The sequence below is a fragment of the Rhododendron vialii genome, chromosome 11a, assembly GCF_030253575.1.
Source record: "Rhododendron vialii isolate Sample 1 chromosome 11a, ASM3025357v1".
Classification (NCBI taxonomy): Eukaryota; Viridiplantae; Streptophyta; class Magnoliopsida; order Ericales; family Ericaceae; genus Rhododendron; species Rhododendron vialii.
Window position 1 is genome coordinate 9,040,778 of NC_080567.1, and position 24,627 is coordinate 9,065,404.

General features: G+C 40.0%; 3 protein-coding genes across 5 annotated transcripts; 1 reads left to right on the forward strand and 2 right to left on the reverse strand.

Annotated features, from left to right (window-relative positions):
* Positions 1 to 13,279: 13,279 nt before the first annotated feature.
* Positions 13,280 to 17,175, reverse strand: LOC131307585 (uncharacterized). Of its 3 annotated transcripts, none has more exons than XM_058334177.1 (4): positions 16,399 to 17,175; positions 14,859 to 15,159; positions 14,090 to 14,495; positions 13,693 to 13,793 (listed from the first exon to the last, which is right to left on the reverse strand). In XM_058334177.1, exons 2-4 carry the CDS (start codon positions 14,958 to 14,960, stop codon positions 13,738 to 13,740), a joined length of 564 nt encoding a protein of 187 aa, XP_058190160.1. In that variant the 5' UTR covers positions 14,961 to 15,159; positions 16,399 to 17,175; the 3' UTR covers positions 13,693 to 13,737. The 3 variants fall into 3 exon arrangements, with proteins under 3 accessions (XP_058190162.1, XP_058190160.1, XP_058190161.1); XM_058334178.1 differs by having other exon boundaries at positions 14,859 to 16,308; XM_058334179.1 differs by lacking the exons at positions 13,693 to 13,793; positions 16,399 to 17,175 and adding an exon at positions 13,280 to 13,502 and having other exon boundaries at positions 14,859 to 16,392.
* Positions 17,176 to 17,953: 778 nt separating this feature from the next.
* Positions 17,954 to 18,924, forward strand: LOC131306836 (uncharacterized). The gene is made up of 2 exons (XM_058333264.1): positions 17,954 to 18,087; positions 18,354 to 18,924. Exons 1-2 carry the CDS (start codon positions 17,954 to 17,956, stop codon positions 18,922 to 18,924), a joined length of 705 nt encoding a protein of 234 aa, XP_058189247.1.
* A 3,831-nt stretch (positions 18,925 to 22,755) lies between these two features.
* LOC131306837 (uncharacterized) lies at positions 22,756 to 24,392 on the reverse strand. Its single transcript, XM_058333265.1, has 2 exons — positions 24,288 to 24,392; positions 22,756 to 23,268 (listed from the first exon to the last, which is right to left on the reverse strand). Exons 1-2 carry the CDS (start codon positions 24,390 to 24,392, stop codon positions 22,756 to 22,758), a joined length of 618 nt encoding a protein of 205 aa, XP_058189248.1.
* Between the last annotated feature and the right edge of the window lie 235 nt (positions 24,393 to 24,627).

A 24,627-nucleotide genomic window follows, 5' to 3' on the forward strand; every position in this document is an offset into this window, starting at 1 on the left:
TCTAGTGATTGCACAATTTTTCCAAGGCAATCAAAGAGTGCTGGTAAATACCACCAAGAGATGTTGCATTCAGTGTTAATCCTTTTGTTTGAAGTAACCTTGTTGTCTCATTTCCCAATGGTTCAGGAAGGGAATTGAGAAAGGCTTGCTTGAGATTGACATCATCCATGCCATTGAGAAAATAAAATCTCTGAGACATACGATCATAATGAGTCTCAAGATCTTTTCTTTTGAATGAACAACTTCATGCCGAGATATTCTTCTCGAACAAATTCTTTTGTATTGTTATGATCTCCAAGAAACTTAGTATGCAGGACTGAGATGAATTGATCAAGAGTTGGCAATTGTTTAAGCTGCAACTATCGGTATTCACCAAGAGCCAAGTACCATTGACGAAGACGGCCAAGGAATTTTGCTGTACACTTAGTAATAACAATACTCAGTGTAGCATTTGGGGAAAGCATAGCAGCCGTGCACCAAGCATGAATTTCATAAAGTTTATCCAACCATTTTGATGGGGGAATGTTATCAAAGGAGAAACCTTGGGTGTGGATATTGGAATGTAAGAAGGAATCAAAAGTGGGAATTTCTGAAGGTGTATCAAACTCAGGACCTTCTTCAATTATAGGATCATCAACATGTTCTTCAGGAATATCTGGGTTCATCATGAAAACATGAGGAATTGGAGTAGAGTGAGTAGATTCAGAATCCGAATCAAACTCAATGGTTAGTTCAAGTGAGGGGGTTTCTGGTATAGTGGCTAAGGTATGTAGGAGAGTGGAGATTGGATTTTTGGAAGGGTTAGAAGTTGGCTGAACCATTAACTGGGGTGACTTTGAATTTGGATCAACTGGTTTAGAAGGAGTGGAAGTAGTTAGAGTCGAGGTAGAAGTAGAGGTAGATGGTGGAGACAGAACTGTTGGAGGTTGGATAGGTTTTATCTGGGGCTTTGGGAAAGGAAGTTTTGGTGGAGATGATCTTTTTGGTGGAGGAAGGAAAGTTGATGAGCTTCCAAAGATGGAGCTTGACTCACCAAATTCTGAGGTAGGGTTTATAGGTAAGGGTTGAGACATTTGAGGATACCCAAACAAACTTTGTTGAGAGGAAGATGTGAACATGTCAAATGGGCTTTTTTTCCTGAGAATACTGCTGAGCTTGAAGTGAATGAAGCTGATTTTTTAGATGCTTCATTTCAGCATCCTTTTGGTAAAAAGCTACTGAAAATGCTTGGTTTGCATATGCCATCTAGAGAAATTCCTGATGAACATTTTGAATTTTCTGCTGCAAATCTCTGATAAGAAGTTCCAAAGAGGACAACTTCTTATGAACAATATTCTCCAAATTTTGTTGGGAGCTAGCAATTCTCTGAAGAATTTTGTTTTGAGCCAAAGAATTTGCTGACTGCCAATTTATTGTTGCTTCAGCCGCTGACATTGATTTTGTGCTACCATCCGGGAGAATGGTAGTAGGCTCTGGAATTTTATGACGATGGGTCATTCTTTCTTGAGAACTATGAAATTCCAGAAGAGGAAAATCTGCTTCAGTCCAAGAAGGAGATGAGGTGAACATAAAACATCCACTCGGTTGACTCGAAGAGCCATCATCAGATGGAGGTTGAGGAGAAGGTAGAGATTTACAAGGAGTGGGAGGTGACGAAGGACATATGGGACATGGTTCTTCAACAAAATCCTCATCATCTTCTAGGAGACTGTTTTTGTAACGCCCCGAATTTTGGGTACGTTAAATAAAACATTTTATTGAAATAAAAGCTGAGTCCGGCTCTTTTATTACATCAAAAACATAAAAGGAGTACTTTTATTACAAACGGAAGGAAACTAAGGCTCCTAACTACAGCTCCGCTTGTTCTTCCATCACAGCTAGCTCCTCTGCTCCGAAGGCTTCCAAGGTGTAAAGTTCACCCTGTTCGTCTATGAAGTCTGACATACTATACCGGTGTCGCCACCAATATAATAGGCCAGGGTCACCAAAAAGGCAACACCGTGAGCCATAACGCTCAATAGAACTATCCAAACCCTCTAACCCTTAACTTATGGATGAAAGATCATAACAACAATTCTACTTTAGATCATGCATATAGTTCAAACAAGTATTCAAATCCACAATCCTTACTTGACTAACGTTGTGTTCATTACTTAGACTCATCGTAGACCATGTTTTTACTTCACTTTCCTTTTTACCCAAAAACTCCTTTTTAACTCACCCAACCTCGGTTCCGCCGCGCCGGTTTCCCGAGTATCCTCACAATGGTTCCGCCACGCCGGGTTCCCATTGGCACACAACCGCATTGGCTCCGTACCGCGGATAACCAAGCACACACCCAACCTCGGTTCCGCCGCGCCGGTTTCCCGAGTATCCTCACAATGGTTCCGCCGCACCGAGTTCCCATTGGCATACACACACATAACTCACATAATGCACCTAAAACCGGTCATTATGTAGTTTCTAAAATATTTCCTCCCTCGGATACACATTTTTATCTTTGTTAACACACCCTAGGTGCCATGTCTCTACTATCTTGTTTCTCGTGTCACGTTTATCATGCATAGACTCCGTGGTGTAGGACTTTCCACATAAACAAGCATTTATAAATTTCCAAAATGAATACAACAATATTATCCAACTCTTGATCACATAACATGCTTGAATAATAACAACATCATGCATCTCATACATTCTTAAACAAAGATAACCTTATCTACATAATCTTAATGATCAAAGTTACTTTCAAATGAACTTATTTTAGGGTTATGATACAAAACTACGTTATACTTAGGAATAGGGATAAGGAATTTCTACCGGGATGGAAGTTAAGGAAATCCTACCTTGTTTCTTGGCGGTAGTAGTCGGCTAAGAAGATTCGGTCGTCGATTTTGGATTTCGGCGGCGTAACGGCGTCGATTTTGCTTCGAAAGGAAAAGAGTTGTACTTTCTTTTCCTAGAAACAACTTTCTAACTAACTAAGCTACTTTAAAAGATCTAACGGTGGTTTTGGGAGGTGGTTTGGTGGTTTCTCTCAAGAACACTCAAGAACACAAGAAAACTAGAACTTGGAAAGCAAGAACTTTTGGAATTTCTAGAGAGAAGTTGGAGCAATGGTTGAAGGTGTGAGTTTAAGCTTGGAATGAGCTTCTATTTATAGGCAAGGGCTTCTCCTCTCCCTCTCTCAACCGAATCTCTCTCTCTCTCTACATCTTTGATTTCTTTCACTTGTCAAGCTTGATTGAAAGCTTGATGGGTGAAGTTAAGGCTTGGTTGGAAGATCAATGGCTAAATGGTAGGCTTGCATGGCTACTTTGGTCCTTGGATTTGATCTTTGGAAGATATGTTGGAAAGGGGGAGACATGGGTACAAGATTCATGGTTTAAACAATTGGAATTGGTACAAAGGAGGACAATGGTGGTAGATATGGAAGATATACATCTTCCAAGTTTGAAAAGATGAAGAATCACCAAGTACAAGTCCCATCTTTCTTCTTCTTCCTTCTTTCTTCCTTCTCTCTCTCTCTCCCTCTCCCTCTTTCTCTCTCTCGGCCTCTCTCTCTCTCCTCTCTCACGGCTCTCTCTCTCTCCTCTCTCCTCTCTCTCTCTCTCTCATGTCCTAGCTATATATATATATATATGTATAAGTATGTACAAACATGTAAGAATACAAATAAACAATAGGTACTTTTGTACAAAAGGGCAATTTAGTCTTTAAGGGTCAAGATTCACCCTTTAAACCAATACAAAAGGTACCGTACTTAATTAATAAAATAATATACTTTTGTACTCCCGGGAATCTTAACAAAATATTAGTTTAATGGGATAAGTACCTTGTTTGAAAGATGAGCCTATTACCAATGGTTAATAGAATCTCTAACGGTTATTATCCAAGGGATAATAAGGTACGGGTACTTTAAATACTAAACTAAGTTTTTGGAAAAGACTACATGTCCTTTTTGAAAATACACATGTGATATATATATATGTACTTACCAAATAAAATAAAGAAAAGGCTTTTGTCCAATGGGTAAAGATTACCCTAATCATTATTGTCCAATGGTCCAAAGTTACTTGGGTACTTTTATTAGAAAAAATAATCAAAAGTACTTTTCAAATGTCATTTCTTTAAAAGATCAAAGTACTTGTTCAAATCTTTCAAAATCCTTCTAATATAAAGAAATGGGTTTCTATTATCCAATGGATAATAGTTCTCCTAACATTTATCGTCCAATGGATAAAGAATAAAACTAAAACAATAAAAGAAAAACAATTAAACCATTTCTAGTCTAGGGTTCAAAAGGTTCAAGAGGTTCAAGAGGTTCAAGATGGGCAAAACGGTCCATCTTTGGTTAGGGAAAGTAACTAGGTGACTTCCTAGTTTGGTTACTCCATCAAGCCGGTTAGAAGCTAACTAGGCTTGCTAAGTCGAACTTAATAGTCAAGAAACGATCTTTGAGGGCTAAAGTGCAATTAGGGTTTCTAGTCGAGAAATACGATGATAAGGCGATCGATTGCTTAAATACAAACCACAAGGAAATCAAATAAGAAAATCAACGAGCAATTAAGAGAAATTAAGGAATTTCAAATAACAACGAGATTTTTATTGAACGAAAAATCGGAGTTGTTACAGTTTTCTAGACACTCATCACAATCATAGACATCAAAATAACAATGACCTGTTTCTGGATTTTTGAAATAGAAGACTGGAAGGCCACTGAGATCAAAATATTTAATTGGAGGATCAGGCTTAGAACCATCCACAAACATGTCAATTCTTGAGGGGAAAATAACAGGTTGGGTGGAGGATGAGGCAGAGGTTTCTTTTGGGAAAGAAATCTCCACTGTACCATCAAGTTTTGAAATGAAAGTTGGATTTGAGGATTAGACAGGTATGGGCTTGTTTTGATTTTTCTCATAAGCTGTAACCCAAGACTCTAGGAGAAGCTTGAGAAGCTCAGGACGAGAAATCTGTCATGGAACATGGACACAGGAAGCTTGGTGAGGTGCGTTGACAGTTAAGAAAAGGGCTTCATCTGTGGAGGACGGTAAGGACATGTCAAAGGCATGGTTTTGAAGGCGATAGGCCATTTGGTAGTGAAGGGTTGCTGCATATGTGGTGGAAATTTGGGAGGCACCACCAATTTGAACTTGGACCTTCAAGGCGGATAGCAGATGAGGATTTGCTAATGGCATGTTGAAATTGGGGTAGAAGGTAACGATCATAGTTCCAGCATTTAAAGTGGTTTGAACTGTAGCAATACATGCGTGCTGATACTGTATGAACCTGGTGTCTACCAGAGCAAGTCTGGAAGTAACAGGTAAACCTTTTCTGCCATGGAAAGTGACAGCAAGTTTGATTGCGCCAAAGTGGAGATGGGTAAATCCTTGTTGCTGCCAAAGGCGAGGCAAATCAACCGGGATTTCCAGGGGTAAAAGTTGTTCAGCTTCTGTAGCTGCTATGAAACATTGATCAAACTTAGAGGCTTGAACATACTCTTTTACGGAAGTTGGGCGTTTTGTGGAAAAGAGTTGGGTAACAGTCTTTTTCACAGAGGTTTGTGGTTGGACAAAGGCATTATATGGGTTTAGAAAAGGGAGATCAGTAAGGGGAACCTTACTATCATCAGGAAGGTATTCAAACTCATACAAGTACTCAAGATTAGAAGAAGAAGTTGAGGAATTTCTACTGGTGGACGATAGTGAAGGGACTAAGGATGACGTAGCAGATGAGTAGGTGGAATACAGACGACTCATTCTTTATGGATAAAAATCTGGGTTCTTCATTTTCTCATACAACAAATTTTTTCTTTTTAATGTAAAATTTGTTAACTAATTTTGATTAGTAAAATTTTGTATACTAGGGTAGATAAACCGAGACACACCGCTCAAAAGCCAAAAGTCTCAAGCTACTTTTAACCCACTGATACAAAATTCTTTAACCAAAATAGTTAATGAAGTTTCTAATGTGGAGGATCCTTAAAAGGCAACCACAGAGCATACGCTTCAATTTTTCCTTTTAGAAAAGATTTGAAGTAGTTTTGGAAAAGAAGTTCCCAGAAGAGGGTTTAAGCTGAAATGGAAAACACGGCTCTGATACCAAGTTTGCAGACACGAAGTGGGTACAAATACAAAGTAGATAAGGATCAAAGAGAGAGAATACAAAACACAGGATATATTAGGAAAATACTGACTTTCATTAGCTTGCTTACTGGCTTGATTTTTACAACGGAGTGAGCCCTCCTTTTATAGGCGTAAAGAGGGAATACTGACACTATAGTTTACATCACATATTACATCACTCCAATAGTATTACGCATATAATCGGTGACACACTCCTGCCACAACGTAGACTTTCCTACCTACTACATTTATTACCTATATGTCTATTACTAGCCCATAATTCATACCTGACTTCCTACAATTATTATGCCTACTAGGTATAGCTTTCCACAACGTAATACATCAGCACTCCAATTAAATATTTTGATCCCAGTGGCCTTCCAGTCTTCTATTTAGGTTTTTCTAACTAACTGGTTAGAAGCTAACTATACTAGCCAAGAGATATAATCTAAGTATGACAGATTAACAGAGTTAACAAGAAAATCAATAAGCCATCCAAGAGAAATTTAAAAATTTGAATAAACAACGAAATTTTTATTTACTAAAAATCGGAGTTGTTACAACTACTTATTCTTATATGTTGCTTTTAATACTTGATCTGTACATACTTATCTTTGTGCCTACCTATACCTCATACCGTTAAGTCTAAAATATAATTCTTCTTATTCTTATAGATGTCGAGCGTGTGACAAGGAGGATGCCTTCCCTTCACCCCACGAGTCCTGGCGGACTATCGGTCATTACTGACAACCTGTAAGAACGTGTAGTAGGAGTACGTAGGATCGTTTCAACTTGTATTAGGAAAAATCTTATCTTAGGTCCCTACTTGTCACTATCACTACAAGAAAAAGTATGTTTAGTGACGAAAAAGTGGCGACAAAATTTAATTTCGTCGCTAAATGAGTATATTTGGTGACAAAAAAATAAATTCGTCACTGTTTTGATAACTTTCTTGACGAAATTATTTTGTCACCAATTCTAACTATTTAGCGACGAAAAAGATATTTTTGTCACCAAAGGCTCTTATTTGGCGACGAAATAAAATTTTCGTCGCCAAAAGAGTAAAAAAGGAGACGAAATTATTTTTTGTCGCCAAAGATAACTATTTAGTGACGGAAAAAATATTTTGTTGCCAAATGAACCAATTTGGTGACGAAAAATATTTTCGTCTTCTTTTTACGTTTTCAGTGACGAAAATTTATCCTTTGGTGACGAAATTTATGAATTACGCTTTGTCACCAAGTATATTTCGGGCATAACTCTTTGCTCAGAACTCCGATTGAGATAATCTAAATTGGGTTTGAACAATAACATAAAGAGCTACGACTTTTATGTTTATTAAAATTGCTAATTTTAATGTTTAATAGTTCAAAATGGCGTTCAAAATATATTTTAATGTTCAATGTATGTGTTATATATTAGATATTTCAAACATATGCTGAAAAGTTTGTGTGGTGTAGTTGGTTAAAGCTTGCCTGCAAAACTTAGGAAACTCGGGTTCGAAACCCCGCAGGAGCAAGAAAGTGAGATTTTTTTCACATATAAGAATGGCTTTCGCGACGAAAAATTTCGTCACCGTTGGGTCACTTTTGACGAGCCAAAGGGAATAATTTGTGACGAAATTTTTTGTTATCAAAAAAGCACAATAGGTGGCGAAGAAAATTTCGTCACCAAGTCATTTTTCCGTGACGAAATTTTTCGTCACCAAAAGGCACTATAGGTGACGAAAAATAGATTTCGTCACCAGGTAGGAATCCTCGACAACCTTTAGTTGACAAATTTTTTTTCGTCACCTATATTATTTGTGACGAAAAACATACGATTTGCGACGATTTTCATTCGTCACCCAATGCAATTTTTCTTGTAGTATATAATGGAACTCTATGCTTATGATTGTACTTTCATGCTTATCTATGAAAACCTTGCTTTATTTAAAAGAGTACTGTTACATACTACTTGATAAACTACTTTTAACCTTTAGAAGGAAACGCCATTTACGAAAGGAAAATTGTTTAAGTAGACTAAAACCCCCCTTGCGATTTCCACTTGTAGATGGTGAACACGCACCACGGGTTAGGACCCGATAACGGAGGACCCTCTAATGCAAAATAGGTCTAACTAAGTTTCGTAGCCATTCTTAGCACCAACCAACCCAGGCCCAAGCAGCAGGAACCTTAGCCCGAATCCAACTGCTTCCTATGAAAGAATTCGCTCACCTTTTCCATTGCTACTTCGAAAATCGATTCGTGTTCCAATGTCACACCCTCGATTTTCAACATAATTAAGTAATACATTTCAATAAAAGAGAAACCTCGCATATCATATACGTTACCCAAAGGAGTTTCCCACCGGTTTAATTTACAAACAAGTCCTTAAGTTTAGATAATTACAACTTTAGTCAAAAGAAAATTCAGTAGTAATTAGTTACAAAACCATCTTTAACAAAATGAGATCTTCACAACGATGACGAAATAACCAGTGATGTCAGCTTCTAAAAGTCTTTTACTGTCAAGCACACAATGCATGCAATCTTTTGCCCAGTGTCTGAACCTGAAGAGAAAGATTTGGTTGAGCTACACTAGCCCAGTAGAGAAATCTAAGCTCAAGCTATATGTAATTTGAATGAATCATATACCGAGAATGAATGAGTACTGACAGATACGCCTATACTACAAATGACTACCAACAAGCTGCGAATTATCGCCTAAGAGTCCTAGACTTCACATCAATGTCACTAGCCGTTTACTTCTTTAACTAGTTATATTATTAAACTCACGTCATTCCACATTTGTCTTCATTAAATCCCTTTATTGCAAAACCTTTCTTTTCCCTTTAATCCGGTATTTCCCACCAATAATCACTAGGGTCACCTCGGGTCTAGTTCCCTCGAGCGCAGGGTCACCCCGAGTCTTTTCCCTTAATAATAATAATCAGTTCGGTCACCTCGGGTCTAGTTCCCTCGAGCGCAGGGTCACCCCGAGTCTTTTCGTCCAATAATATGAATCAGTTGGGTCACCTCGGGTCTAGTTCCCTCGAGCGCAGGGTTACCCCGAGTCTTTTCCCTCAATAACGACCACTTGGGTCACCTTTCACACTTTTCACAATCGACATCATTTCATAATCAATTTCATCATCCCTTTGACGGTTATACCACTGAATTTTAATTAATCATTACGCGACTCCTCAAATGTACATGTTCATGTCTTTTCACTAGTTTACCCATTTGCATCAGACATAGCGTATCAAGCCTGTACGTATAATCCTACCAATCCACCACGTTGATTACATGTCAAACCGCTCCTAACTGTCATCCATATCAAGACTCTGACTAATTAATTAATACAAGTCTTTTCCTTTAAGTACACCATAATCCCACACGTCTTCACCGTACCTCTAAGTACATTTCCCATACCTTCACAAGCCACATATTAACCCACGACTAGACTCTACGATGCCCGATTATCTAGTTTCTATACTCGGAGTCCGTAAAAGCAAGTACTAAAGGAATCTAAGAATTTTACGAGTCGAGAGAGAGAACGGATTGCAATACTACTCGTCGAATCCCTAGACATGTTCACTCTAGTCCAATGAATGCCACTCTAAGTGAGAAACGAGTAATACTCACCAAAACACTTGGAAGGATGCGTAAACAAACTCATTAGAGTCAATGAAAAGCTTCGACATGCGAGTTGAAGGATATAGGGAAGCAGCTGAAAGATACTACAGCAGCTCAAAAAAGCAGCTGAAAAGAAAGCAGCACAATCTCCTAATCTCCTACCGGTAGGCAAGCAAGTCCTACCAGTAGAACTTGACCTACCGGTAGGTAAAAAACCCCTACCGGTAGAAACTGAAAACAGAAAGGCCAATACTCCAATTCGTGCCTGACCTACCGGTAGATGAAAGGTTCCTACCGGTAGAAACTGAAAACAGAAAAGCCAACATTCAAGTTGGTGCTTGACCTACCGGTAGGTAAGGAATTCCTACCGGTAGAAGACTGAAGACAGGAAGGCCAACATTCCAAATTTAGGCTTGACCTACCGGTAGGTAAGGAATTCCTACCGGTAGAAGTTAGGTACGTTGAGCAGCTTTTGAGCTGCTGCTATACGTTGAGCTGCTTACTAAAGAATTTCTCACTTGTTCTATCGGTAGGGAATCGATTTTTTGGTAAAGTAACAACGTTCTACCGGTAGAAAGGATGGGCCTACCGGTAGGAATCCAGGAAGAACAGACAATTCTGACAGCAACTACGAATTTTCAATCCAAACTTAAACTCGACATTACAAGCACGATTCATGCACCAAATCACTCATAAAACATATAAAGAGAGGTAGAATTCCCTACCTCAAGTCGAGAAGCAAAACCCACGCAAGTTGAGCAAGCCCTAGCTCTCCAAACTTTGAAAAACAACTGAATACTCCTCCTCCGAGCAAGACCCACGAGATACGAACCACAATACGCGTAGGGATGAATGATTGAAGGTTGATTTGAGTGGGTTGAGTTTGGAGGAGAGTTTTTGGGTGAGGGAGTGAGAGAGGTAGAGAGAGAGCCGAGAGAGAGAACGGGAGAGAGAATGGGATGGGGTTTATGGGAATCAATTTTCCCCTGGCACACACTCATATACACACTTGCACTATATTACACCAACACCCACATCTTTCAAACTCTTGCACATTGACCCACAACTATAATTTTCACACTTAACCATTATTTGTCCACTTATAAAATGTTAAAATTTAAAAGAAATTTACGGGTCTCTACATCCAAAATCTCGATGGTCTCTTCTCACCTCATAGCCCTTTCACTAAGAGTATGAACCTTGCGATTTCGAGTTACGCGCGAGGAAACTAGATTGAGAATAACTCTCTCCTAACACTAAAAAGGAAAGACTACAATAGCAAGTCAAGATGCCAGCACCAACGGCGAGGCCGCCACCGGAAGCAACAAGGGCGACATCAAATCATAAGTTGAAAGTGCACCCCAAGTTGAAAGTAGAAGTATTCGTATTTTGATCTTTAGGATGGTTATGAGCATGCATACGTGATTACTAAGATTATTTGCCTTGATGTGTGATAAAGCATAAGTGATTTTCACTCCAAAGGCGTCTGTACATGTGGCGTTATGCTTTAAGTGGTGATTTGAGCATGATTAGATGATATAGAGTTGGATGATCTTGCTAGTTTAGTTTTAAGATTACAATTAACAATTTATGATTACGAATGTGAAAGGTCCTACCGCGGAGTCGTTGCATGAAAACGAGACCCCGAAATCGAGAAGGTTGAAACATGACACCTACGGTGTGTTAAAGGCAAGATAAGTTTTGAAACAAAAAATGGGGCCGGGCTGGGCAGCACATTGTGTGGTATGTGTGTGAAAACGATTTCGAAAAACCCAATGAGAACCCGAACCGGCGGAGTCATTGTGGGGATACTCTGGAACCCGAAACGATGAAACCGAGGGATGAATTGTGGTTTGGTTATTCGTGGAGAGGAGCCAACACTATTGTTTTAATGATTTTCGAAAAATCCAAAATGGGAACCTGGACTGGCAGAACCATTGTGGGATACTCGGGAGACCGGAACGGTGAAACCGAGGTTGGGTGTGTTAAAAACGATTTTTGGAAATGTTGACTTGGTAAATGAAAGGTGAAACCAGTGACACAGTCTACGAAATGTCGCGTAGGAGAAACTCAGAAAATCATGGACACCAACGTTAGCTTGGATAAGTGAATATGGAGGTGTCATTGTTAGCTGTTCTGTCAAATATGCATGTACTATGTGGAAAACATTAATTTTATGATCTATTGTTCATAAGTTAAGGGTTAGTGGGTATGAATTATTCTATGGAGCTCCTGTAGCTCATGGTGTTACCTTTTGGTGACCCTGACATATAATACTGGGGGCGGCGCTGGTATAATATGTCAGACTTTGTAGATGAACAGGATGAGATGTACACCTTGAAGGTCTTTGGAGCCAAAGAGCTTGCTAGGATGGAACAGCAGACGGAGCTGTAGTTAGGAACCATAGTTTCCCTCCCTTTTGTAATGAAAGTACTCTTATGGAGGTTGTGATGTAATAATGAGCTAGACTCTATTTTGAAATGCAGTAGATAGAAACTCTAGTTCCCCCTCCTTTTGTTGAATAAAAGTACTCTTATGAGAGTTATGATGTAATATCGAGTTAGATTCTATTTAAGTTTCAATGAAAATGTTTATTTAACGTTCCCAAAATTAGGGGCGTTACAATGTTAATTTGTTAACTGGGGGCCGGTTCCGCTCACACAACACTTGACACAAGTTTTGTGTGGGACCTTCACAAAAATGATCAAAGCCGTTCAATTTGTTTAAAACATGTTTTTAAGAGCTCCCGAGAAAAAACAACTCATTCTGATAATGGTAAGGGCATGATTGATTATTTTAGTTTATTTAGTTGATTCCTGTCAAATTTGATAAGATAAAATTGAATGTGTGGATCAAGCCCTTATTGATATTTGAATGAATTGGTTTTTGGTGGAACTTCTTAAAAACATGTTTTAAACATATTGAATAGCTCCGATTACACGCGTGGGGCTCCGATTAATTATGCGTCAAATGCTTCATTCCTTGAACTGGCCCCGTTAATTGATTTACATCCATTTAATTAGTTTGTGCCGAACATGTATAACATAACCAATTTTGATTGGAGTATTTTATCTTTTTTTATCTCCTTGTTAATATCTTTGTCTTTTGGATCCCTGATTCCGAGATCCCCATTCCCTGTTTCCGGTGGAGATGGAGGTTAAAAGAAAAACCTGGTGGAAATCGGGGAGAGATGGAGATTGGATAGGGGTGGGTGGATCGAGGACAGCGATAGAAATATCCACCCCATCCGAGGCAGACCCAATGTATTCGGGGGGGCCCTTGGCCAAATGGTGGAGTGGGGCCTCACATGTATTTACAATTAAAAAATTACATTGCGTTCCCAAAGAATAATTAGGTGTTGGCAACCCGTTCAAAAATACAACTTACACAATCTCTCACATACACGTGGAGCCCACATATAGTAGTGTGTGTAAAACCCACATATATGTGAGAGACTGTGTGAGTTGTTGTGTGAGTAGCATTTTGCATTTCATTCAAATGTATACACAAAATCACACGTAAGTACCCATGTCTCATGAAATTCGAAACAAATCAACCCCAAAGGTATCCAAATACATTCCATTAATAATAATCCATCCTCAGTATCCACAAAGTAATCCAAAATGCATTTCCAATATATAAAGAGGGATTCACCAAACTCAACAACATCCTACCATCCCAAAACAACCAGGCAAAGATCGAAAAGAGAGTCCTAAAAACATAAGGCAGTCGCGTTCTGCTGCAAAACCCTTCTCATCATCAATCTGTCGACAAATACAAAAAAAAAAAAAAAATCAATTAGAAGTGCTTTGACTACTTACATTAATATCTAGAACTTAGTTGCAACTTGAAGTCCTATAAAGGTGTCATGTTTGTTCATGAAATATTTCAAACCAACTAATATTTGTATACTGCGAAAATAATTTAAATTAACCCAACGAAGCGGTCTCTTACAGGTTCAGAGGAAGAAAGCTTCTTTTATATTCTTTCGAAAAGAGATCAGATATACCAATAGAAAACACAACTACTAAAGCTCATCAAGTCTAAGCAACGAACTGAAAAAGAAAATCACCAATAAATGTGTGTCAATAGACGAAAAAATACCTTAGAAGCCATACTGTAATTAATGAAGTATTACAATAAATTTCAGATACACTCTCAAGCCATACAAATGTTCTCTTCGCTTCTAAACTTGAGCTTACTTTACCTATAGGCTTTTATAAATATGACTTTGATAACTTAAACTAAATGAGTTCATGACCATGACTACTTAATCTGTCCTCTAGTGGACGGTTAATGCTCTTATAAGGCAAAATGAGATAGCAGCAAAATAGTAAGACATAGGCTTTACCTTTACTTAAACCAATAGAAGCTGCATCCCTTCTTTTGTCTGATGCACCCTCCTCATTATTGCTCATTTTAATTAATTCCACAATGTCCGTTGGATCTACAGCTGCCTTCACAGCCAACACACGAACAATGTCTTGCAATACGGCCATGGTCCGAGTATGCTTAGTTAATGTCTTAGATAGCTCAGCCAAAGCCTTAGCTTGCTCATCTACCTGGTGTTGCAGAATAATGACCTCAGAATCAGGTGCCTGAAGCTGTTTGAAAGATGAGGGGGTGTTCTTGGGACTCCCATATTCCTTCAAAAAAACCGATCGCTTCCCAAGAACACTGACAGAAACATGTTCTTTGGACAACAGATCAGTGACATTGGCTTGTGATTGTTCTTTAAGCTTAGCTTCCAGTTCAGCCTGTCGATCTTATAATTGTAAGCTTATGATATATGTACAGAGACATCACAACTAAAAAAATGTGTGCAAAGAGGAAAGGAAAATCGATATAAATGAAAGCAAACTGCCGTAAAATATTTATTAAAAAGCTAGAGCTAATCCCACTGACGATGTTAGGCACACAGTCTGACAGCAGCAAAATGATAATGGATATAAATGAAACCAAGCAAACACAACAGTCACCATATTGAAAGGATAACCTGCAAACATGCCCCAAAGAGGAAAGGAATATAATCTTTCAAATGTTTGATTCTTAATGATTAGAACTGTTAAAATGACCATTGTTTGATGAGTAAGTCCAAATATTTTGCGCAAACACATTGCCTTATTTGCCTGAAACCTGGAAGATGCAACATCTTTGCGAGAGCTCATCCCTTCCTCATCGTCGCACGATTGATACTCCTTATCATCATTGCAACAATTCATCTTGCTCTTTCCCTCCTTGATAGTTTTTTTCTTGGCTGTCAGATTTGAACCAAATAATGCCTTTTGACATGGTCTTTAATCCCAAAGCAGATAGCACTGCTGAGTTTCGTTCAATGTTTCTCTGTCTGTCCATCTCATATTTTGTCAGCCTCTGGGAACTACACCCAGGCTTGACAAAATTTCTCTGAACTTTGGGCATCTTTGGCAAAACCACATATAAATGACAAACGAAGAGATTGAAGAGATTAAATGAATATGAACTAAAGCAAGCAAACAAAACTAGCATTTTGGGAGAAATACGCATCCTCACCTCACTCAAGAAAGGAAGCAAGGAAACAGGTAGTTAAAACAATTCAATTCATCATATGCAGGAAAAGAAAAAATCCAAATAAACCCAAAATTGAAAATGAACATCTTTTTCATTTTATTAATTTTTAAGTCTAGACGTTAAATGACTTTGCACAACATCATACTCTTGCTTGTAGAAGTTAAAACAATTGATACAGGGGCACTTAATCTCCATAGCCTCACCCGAATGCGCCTGTGCAAGTTCAATAAAGGAGTTCACCCCATCCATAAATGATTCACTAAATCTATCAGAAAGCAATACCCAACTCATGTCCAACTATAATGGGCATGAGATTCACATTTACTTGCAATAACGACATGAGGCAAAATGGAGAAACGAGCAATGAATAATAACACTAACAAAAAAGAAACAAACAAAAAAATGTTTTTTATAATTCAGGTGTCCGGATTTGCTCACGCGCACCTCGATTAATCCCGGGGACCAATTCTACTGCCCACTGATCCCAATTAAAGCGAGAGGAAAGCTCTGTATGAACTGGCCCAATGGAGTTGATAACACTTAAGAGGTTTTGAACCTAAGACCTTAGGAGGGAGCAAACCTCTAAGTCCCAGGCCGCAAGCCTTGATCACTAGGACAGCCCCCTTGGGGTTTGAACAAACAAACAATTGCAAGCACAAGAAACTAAAAAAAAAGAAGGAAATCTAATAACTGATTACATCACCCCTCATAATTGATAAATGACTGCAAACCTCATAGAAATCAACATACCCAAATAAAATTGATTCAAACGAGAAAATTGCACTATGTCCCAACAGATCTTGGAGAATCACTAACTAGAGCTCAGAATATGTAATGAATCCATCAATTGGTAAGTGATATGGTAACTGTATTGGGAAATAATAATCAAACTATTAGGACATAAATCAAGACAAACCTACATATTACCCATGGGATGGGTCTGTAAGAATTGTCAACAACTAGCATCACATAAGTCTTAATCGTTCATCCATTGGGTGGAATCACTCTCCGATTAAGAGGCTTAAATCACAGAGAGAGGGAGATCTCAGTTATGCGCCATCAACATGTAGGTCTTCACAGAAAAAACAAAACTAAGAGTAGAATATTTACCTTTACAGTATGCTTCTCTTAAAAGAGCCCTAGAATAAACCTTCGAACAATTGAAAGAAGAAAGAGGAACAGATCTTAAGAAGGAAACAGAAAGTGGAAGAAACCGTCTAGAGAAGAGGAAGTGGTGGGTGTATGCTGGGAACGGATGGAAATATCAGAGCGCCAATTTTACACGCGAAAACTTTCCGCGGGTTCTGTTTTTTATTAGTTTCAAATTTTCAATAAAACTGTGGATATACCATTGCACACCAAACTATAAGAGCCGCTCAATTTTTAAACACAATTTTCAACGGTTCCCTTAAAAGATTAGCTTAGCCGGACATTGGTAAAGACTTGATCAATTTTATACCCAATCTACTAATAGGAAATTGAGCAAAGAATCGATGAAGCATTTACCGATATTCAGATGAGCTCATTTTTTTGCGAAGACCCTTGGAAAATATTTTAAAAAAATTTAGTGTCTCTGATCATTTATGTGGAATCCCAAAATGAGTCCCACTAATGCAGTGTGTATTTGGTGTACACCAAACAGTGTACCCATAGCGGGGCTCAATTATTTTCCGTGTGGTTCTGTTTTTTATTTACTCATGTACGTGATTTACTCTTTTTATGGAATTCCTTTTTGTCATTTTTTTATTCTTTGGTCAAATTTTTATGAGTAAATCACATGATAGTTTGATAAAAAAAAATAAAAAAAAAAAGGAGTCCCCATTTTTCGTATTGCTTCTCTTAATTTCTTCTTTTAAAGTAAAAAATCAAAATTTTTCGTAGTTTCCACTTTTTTAAAAGAGGAATAAAAAATATTAAACGTTCCAATCACAAGCCAAAAAAGTTCACTTAAAACAAAAAAAAAAATTCAAATGACTTGGCTCCGTTCCAGAAACCTTCTTAAAAAATAAGCAGCTTATTTCATATTTTCAAACTCAAAAATAATGTAAATAAAAAATATTTTTTTAATTTTTTTTGCATCGTATAAAAGATCTCGATAAAATCTTTCAAACAAGATCCATATTGCATATTTTTAGATTTCAATAAAACCATAATTTTTTAGCTTGAAATTGCCTTCTTAAAAAATAAGAGCTTTTTTTACGTTCCGGAACGGGGCTTATAGGTCAAATTATGCTAGAAAAAGGTCCATCTATGAAATGTATGGGTCTAGCCTTTCCCCGACGTGGAGAGCTCATCGCCAAAAGATTTCATCTTTTACCTATGCATAACGCGTTGCCAAAGAATAATTGAGTGTTGGCAAAATCTTTCCCTCCATGAGCCGACTTTTCCCAATAGCTTTTGCCAACAAAAAGAGCAAACGTCGCCAAAAAGTTTAACTATTTGGATTTTTTGCCGACACAGACAAAATGTCATTGCCAAAAGCCTACATTTAGCAACGAAATTTGTGTTGCGTCGGCAAATTTAGTCACTAATAGTACATTTTCTTGTAGTGGGATGTGGATCCATGGCTTCCAAAATCAAATGGGTTTCGTTTAGTTGGTGTATCCATTGAAGGAGAGGCTTAAGAGTTTGTGATGTTATCGATGCCGCTCAGCATGTGTGGAAAATGGAGGTGATTGATGCAGTAATGCAGGAGGAAGATGCAAAAGCAGTGCGTTTGATTCCACTTCCTTGTTCGAACATTGAGGATCGGTGGGTATGGCACTTCTCGAACCGTGGGGTCTATTCAGTTAGTTCTAGGTATGAATCTGCTATGAGGCTTAAGGGCAAGGTTCGACACAGGGAATAACAGGAGGGGAGTCGAGCATGCGTGATGGTGATAAGAAAGTTTGGAATAAGGTATGGAGTCTCCCGGTTCCGAACAAAATTAAAGTTTTTGTGTGGAAATGCATTAACGGTATTCTTCCGATTCGGGAGATTCTATTTCGAAGAAAAGTTACGAGAGAGATGTGTTTGAACTGTAAAGGTGATTGTGAGACTTTTCCACAATTTTTTTTGGAATGTAGGTTTGTGCATATTATGTGGAAGTCGTCTTTGATTGGTTATGTTCCTAGCATGAATATCCCTCCAAAACTCAGACATTTTTGGTGGAAAGCTTGCTGTAACTTCCTTGCTACAAAGCAAAACTTACACAGGAAAAGGTGCAACCCTTCCCTAGTATGCCCAATCTGTCTTCGGGACCCTGAGAGCGTTGAGCACCTCTTTTTCCAGTGCGACTGGACTAATGCAGTTTGGTTTGGAAGTAGTTTAAATTACAAAGTGGAATCTTTGGCAATCTCATCTGTCATGAATTGGATTGTCCCTGTTATGGACCACTTGGATTCAGCTATAGATGGGCCCGCGTGTATGGGTAAAATCATTTTTCTGGCTTGGCAAATATGGAAATCGCGTAATGACTGCGTCTTTAATCATATGCCAGTGGACCCAAGGGATACCATGGCTAGAGCAAACTTTGGATGGTCTAAGTTCCATGGAAGTTTGGGGAATCAAGAGATACCAAGAAAGCATGTGAAACAAGTTTCCCTTGTCACACACTGGGAATGTGTAGAGGAGGGGTGGGTGATAAACACCCAATAATGTACATTCTTGGTGCTTAAGTTCTCTAGTTTGTTGTGTTTGTACATATATGTTGTCATTCTTATGCGATATGGCACGTAAGGTGTGTTTTTAGTGTTTTCAGGTAAACCATGTGAATAAGGCACGTTTGCATGCCAAGGAATGCTCCGGGTGCAACCAAGTGCCCAAGGCCTTGTGCCACCCCATTGTGGTGCTCGAAAAGTCATGAAAAGATGGTTTGGAGGTTGCTCAGATCGCCCAAGGGTCAAAGGAATTGAAGGAGATGTGAGTATTTCTCCAAAGCAAGTCATCTTCTGACCAACTGATGGTAGAACCATCATATCTTTTGATGTACAAACTATTTTTGATCCAACCACTTTGGTTAGAAAGTAGACTCGACAAGCTTTTCAACGGTTCAAAGAACACACAAATCTAAGTTCGGGAGTGTTCAGAGTGAGCCCGCGAAGTTCAACGAAGCAAAATCTACCTTAATGGCTTGGGTATCGATACTAGTTGTAGACATCCCAATCTTGGTTTCCGAATTAGTTTACTTACGATATTTGATTCCCCAGTGATGAAAACGGATCAAGAACACCCCGGGAATGTTAAACACAAAAGTCAGAATCCAACCTGCACATGTTGGTCCAAGCCCAGCGCGCACTGGTCCAAGTGCCACGTGTTGGTCAACAGTTAAAGTTTGACCATTGACCAACACAGTGTTGCTTGGACCTGCGCATGTAGGTACACTACCCGCGCACGCTGGTCAAACCCTTGTCCCATCACCTTTTCCGAGCCATGATCACGGAACTTTTGGGGCATTTTGGAACCTTCTTATTCATCTGAGAGACAATCTCAGGGTAGAGGATGTTCCCTTACACCCACTCACACACCTTCCATCAGCTTGAGACTTTCCCTTCAAGCCAACCAGCCATTACTTGGCTGGTTACTCCTCTCCAACACTCCTCCATCCTCTATAAATACCCCCCATACACCTCATGCCAAAGGACTATTAACTTGGTTACAAGTTTTCTACCTAAAATCCTAAGCTCCCTTGTTCATCTCTTTCTCGCAATGACATCAACAAGCAAACAACACACCATTCACTCTTCATCCAACAACATCACCATCCATCCAACCCATTTAACTCAAGCTCAATCACCTTTCAAACCCAAAAACCAAAGGTATAACACATTTGTACTGCTTTCTGTTCTGAACCTTAAGGGAGGCTAGCAGGGTCAAGGCTGGTAATCAATACTAGCCCTAGCCCTAACGCTAGCCTGGTTTCAAAAACTGTAGTGGTGAGAACTAGCCCGCGTCGGTCAATAGTACGCGCGCGCTACTCTGTGGCTGCGCGCGCAGATCTTGTGTGGAGCCTAGGGTCTCGTTATTTCATGTTTTTGTTTACATATATATCACTATAAGCATGATAAAAACTAGTCTACTACTTTTCTTTGTTAAAATTGTTAGTTGTAGTTCAATACTCATATTTCCTGCAATGGAATACCCCTGGGGCCTTTTTGGACGTGTCCCAGAACCCAGATCATTTAGAACCAAACACTGGTTTGCAGGCTCAAACTCGTGCGTGACTATGGAATATCCGCGCGCACCGGTTCGTCTCTGACCAGTGAGTGGCCTTTGCACGGCTAACTAGGCTTTGGCTTTTGTTTTTATCCTCCATGCTGTTTATGGGGTGTTTACACTCATTTAGTGGCTTTGTAGCCCATATTACTGTCTGTAACCATATATTATGACTACCATTTGAACTTCGTGGTTTGTCCTGGGTGTGCATTGGTCATTCTAGAACTTAGAGGGTTGGAAATAAGAGCTGTGTGTTTGAACTTACTGGTGCACGCAGGTAGTGGTATAGCACATGCAGGTCAGATCTGCATACAGTGACTTGATCAGTGCATGCTAGTTTCTTCTTGTGCGCGACACTCCAAAACAGTGCTTTCCAGTCTGTTTAAAATCCCCATGGGACTAATTTTTTCAATAATCGAGCATGCCATATATCACATCCTGCAAACCTGTTACAGTTTTAATCCCCTTAAACTGTTCCCCCGCCCTAACTGGCTAAAAAAACATGATTAATGAGAAAGAATCGCAAACGTTTTACAAATACCCGAGTAGAGACTGATCTCCGGATTGGGCGAGAAGGGTGCCTTGAAACCCTTCCCCTCTCGTAACCTAGCTCCCGAACCTAAGATATCAAGGTGACGACGGACCAATCTACAAGCCTTTTTCAAATCAAACAACGTAGCAAACGTTTCAAGTTCGATTCCTTGGGTGTCGGATCTTCAAACCCAAGTGGCGACTCTGAATTGAGCATTTTGCCACGCTCTAAAAAGGGGCGCACCCGATGCAATTTTTAGGGCATATGCCCACAGTGGTGACTGTTGGGGACTTCTGTAGGTGGACAAAAATTGATGGTGCTTGTAATAGCACGTTGAATGCCATGGCTACTCGTGTCGCTTGGCTGGAACCCTAGCTTCTCATCGGAACCAAAATCTGCAAAATAGACAGGGGTGAGCGCACCTATGTCTCTCGTCGGCACAAGCCCTCCAATGCCTAAGTTAGTATCGCGTACTAGAGAAAACCCTAATTACCAGTAGGAAAATAATGAGATGGCAACATATTGCTTACCTTTTGCCTATAGGTTTGCTTCTTATTTATAGATTTTTGGATGCTTACTACCCAAGCATCCTTGTTGCCCTACGTTTCCTATCTCGTATAGGAGAACCGTGATGTCTTGGATTTTCGTTCCCTTATCAGTTTATTTCCTTAGTCCTTTTAGGACTCCTTCTCATAACGGGCCGAATATCCCATTCTCATTGGGAGCCTCCCGCAGATCCTATATTCACGGGATCCTATCCTTATCACGATTCCTCTAGAATATTCTTACCACCTTTATCCCTTAAGATAAGGCTTTCATGTGTTCATCCTTTGTTGGCCATCTCTTTGCCGAACAGATTACCTCCTCTATTGACTTCTCGTGTCGTCCTTCTTTATTGCTGACCACCGCCCTTATTGGCGGCGTGGTCCGTCTCACTTATTTCGTGGTCATACGTACCATGTGTTCGGGTGCTGGCTATACCTGTTTAGGAGATAGCCAGAGCTGCGCTGACTTTATCTTTATCTTGTGAGCCTCTTTCTTGTCAGAAGGGAGCGTCCCATCTCGCAGGAACCCCATGATTGGATCCATCCAACTTGGTTCTTGGTTCACGTCCAAGACCAATTCCACACTTTTTCCAATACTTGGCTCACCAAGGTAGTCCACTGCTACCCTTCTCTTGAACTCTGTTGGAGCAGTTGTGGCCAACCAAGCCAGGGAGTCTGCATGGGCATTCTACCCAGAACTTATCTGTTCAATATAGACTTTTTCGAAGGTGTCGAGCAAATCTTTGGCTGCCTCCACGTAGGCCGCCATCTTCTTGTTCAGACTCCCCAGATAACTGATTCAACACAAACTGTGAATCATAATATATCCTAACTTTTCTTACTTTTAGAGTCTTTGCACTCCTTAGGCTTGCTAGGAGTGCTTCATATTTAGCCACATTGTTTGACGCACTAAACCCCAGTCGAACAAACAACTCTAGCATCACTCCTTCAGGAGGGAAGAGTACAACCCTAATACCTGATCCAGTATTACACGCTGAACCGTCCATGAATAACTTCCATTCTAGAGGGTCTTGCTCGGCTGGTGGTCCCTTTCCCTAGCAGGGAGTCATTGTGCTTGTTCCTTTCTCGTAGGGGGCAGGGGAGCTATAGCCGGGAAGAACTCCACAACAAAGTCGGTCAGCACCTGTCCCTTTATCGCGGTACGCAACTAGTAGTCCTTATCATATTGACCCAACTCTACTGACCACGTCGAGATTCTTCCCGAGAAATCTGCCTTCGTAGCAGTGACCTCAGTGGAAATTCTGTGTAAACCACAATCTTGTGGCTTTGGAAATAATGTGGCAACTTCCTTACTGTTGTCCTAAGTGCCAGGACCAGCTTTTCGAGTGGCAGATATCTCATTTCTGCGTCCAACAATGTCTTGCTCACGTAATAGATAGGGATTTGCTCGGGTCCTCTATTCCTTAGCAACACTGCACTTATTGCATGTTCAGAAACTGCAAAATACAAAATCAAAGACTCTCCCAGCTCTGGAGTTGACAGAAGTGGTGATGCTACCAAGTACTTCTTCAGGTCTTGGAAAGCCCGCTCACATTCTGCTCCCCATTCATATCCCTCCCTCTTTTTCAATAGTTGGAAAAAGGCCCTGCACTTGTCACTTGACCGACTTATAAATTTGTTCAAGGCTGCTGCCATCCCAGTCAACCTTTGAACCTCTTTTGCGGTTGTAGGGAGGTATTCCCGAACAAGCTTCAATAATACCCGAACACGAGGTACGTGGGACCACGGAGTAAGTAAGGGAGGTCATGCCGCCAAAGAAGGCAGTGGTCGGCAATAAGGACCGGTGACATGAGAGATCACTAGAGGAAGCAGCCTGTTCGGTAATAAGATGGCCGAATAGACTAAGAACTCTTGGGAAAACAACCTTGAGTGTTAATGCGGTAGGAACATTCTAAAAGGTTCCAGTATAGTGGTTTTTAGTAAAGAACTAGATCCCAAGAATGTAGGATCTAGGTGAGATACCTAACGGGAATGGGATGTTCGGCCCACCATGGAAAGGAATCCTAAAAGGACTAAGGAAGTGGATTGATAAGGGAACGAGAATCCAGAATATCCTGGGTTTCCTATATGAGATAGGAAACCTAGGGCAAAATGGATGCTTGGGCAACAAGCATACGCATATCTATAAATACGAGGTAAACCTAGAGGAAAAAAGTATGCAATACTTTACAATCAAACATTTTTTCCTACTTATAGTTAGGGTCATTTAGATGCGAGACACTAACTTAGGCATTGGAGGGCCTTTACCATGAGAGGCAAAGGTGCGCTCACCCCTTGTCTATTTTGCAGATTAGGATTCCGACGACGAATTAGGGTTCCAGTCAAGAGGCACAAGTAGTCGTTACATTGTACGCGCTGCCACAAGCACCATCAAATTTTGTTCGCTTGACATCTCTTAGTGTTAGTTGATTCAAGCAAAGGACACACCGTTGAAAAGAATTCCGAGGATTCTGGTATCGTCCGAACATCGTAAGATAGACTCGTCTTTTAGTTGTAGAGTCTAGGTGAACACCGACGACGATGACGTGTACATTTGCATTCTTTCAATACTTTCAATAAACTTCTGCAAGAACACCACTGAGCTTTCACTTACTTTACTGTCTAGTTTGGAGCCATTGCATCGAACAAGAAAGTACCAAAAAGAAGAGCCAAACCTACTTGGGAGCGTCCATCGGGTCCATAATAAAGAAGACTTGCTAGGCTTACACCTCAGTTAGTCGCAACAGAAGCATTGGCAGATTTATCGACAAGGGCAGATTCACCGCCATCTTCACCGCACGAGACGCCTCTGTCCTCTCCGTCTTCATCGTCATCTTCAACTCCCTCCCAAGCATTCGTCATGGCCAATACTCCAGAAGATCAAGCCACCGTTCTGACAAACCTTCAACACAACATGGCCACCATGCAGGAAAGGGCCGACCAGACTGAGGCTTCTATGGCCAACTTGTGCACACTGATAAATGAGCGACTCCCGCTGAGAGTCGAGAGAATTGAGGGGGAGAGAGACAATCCCGATATCGAAGTTCAAATTCCTCACCCTGAAGCGGC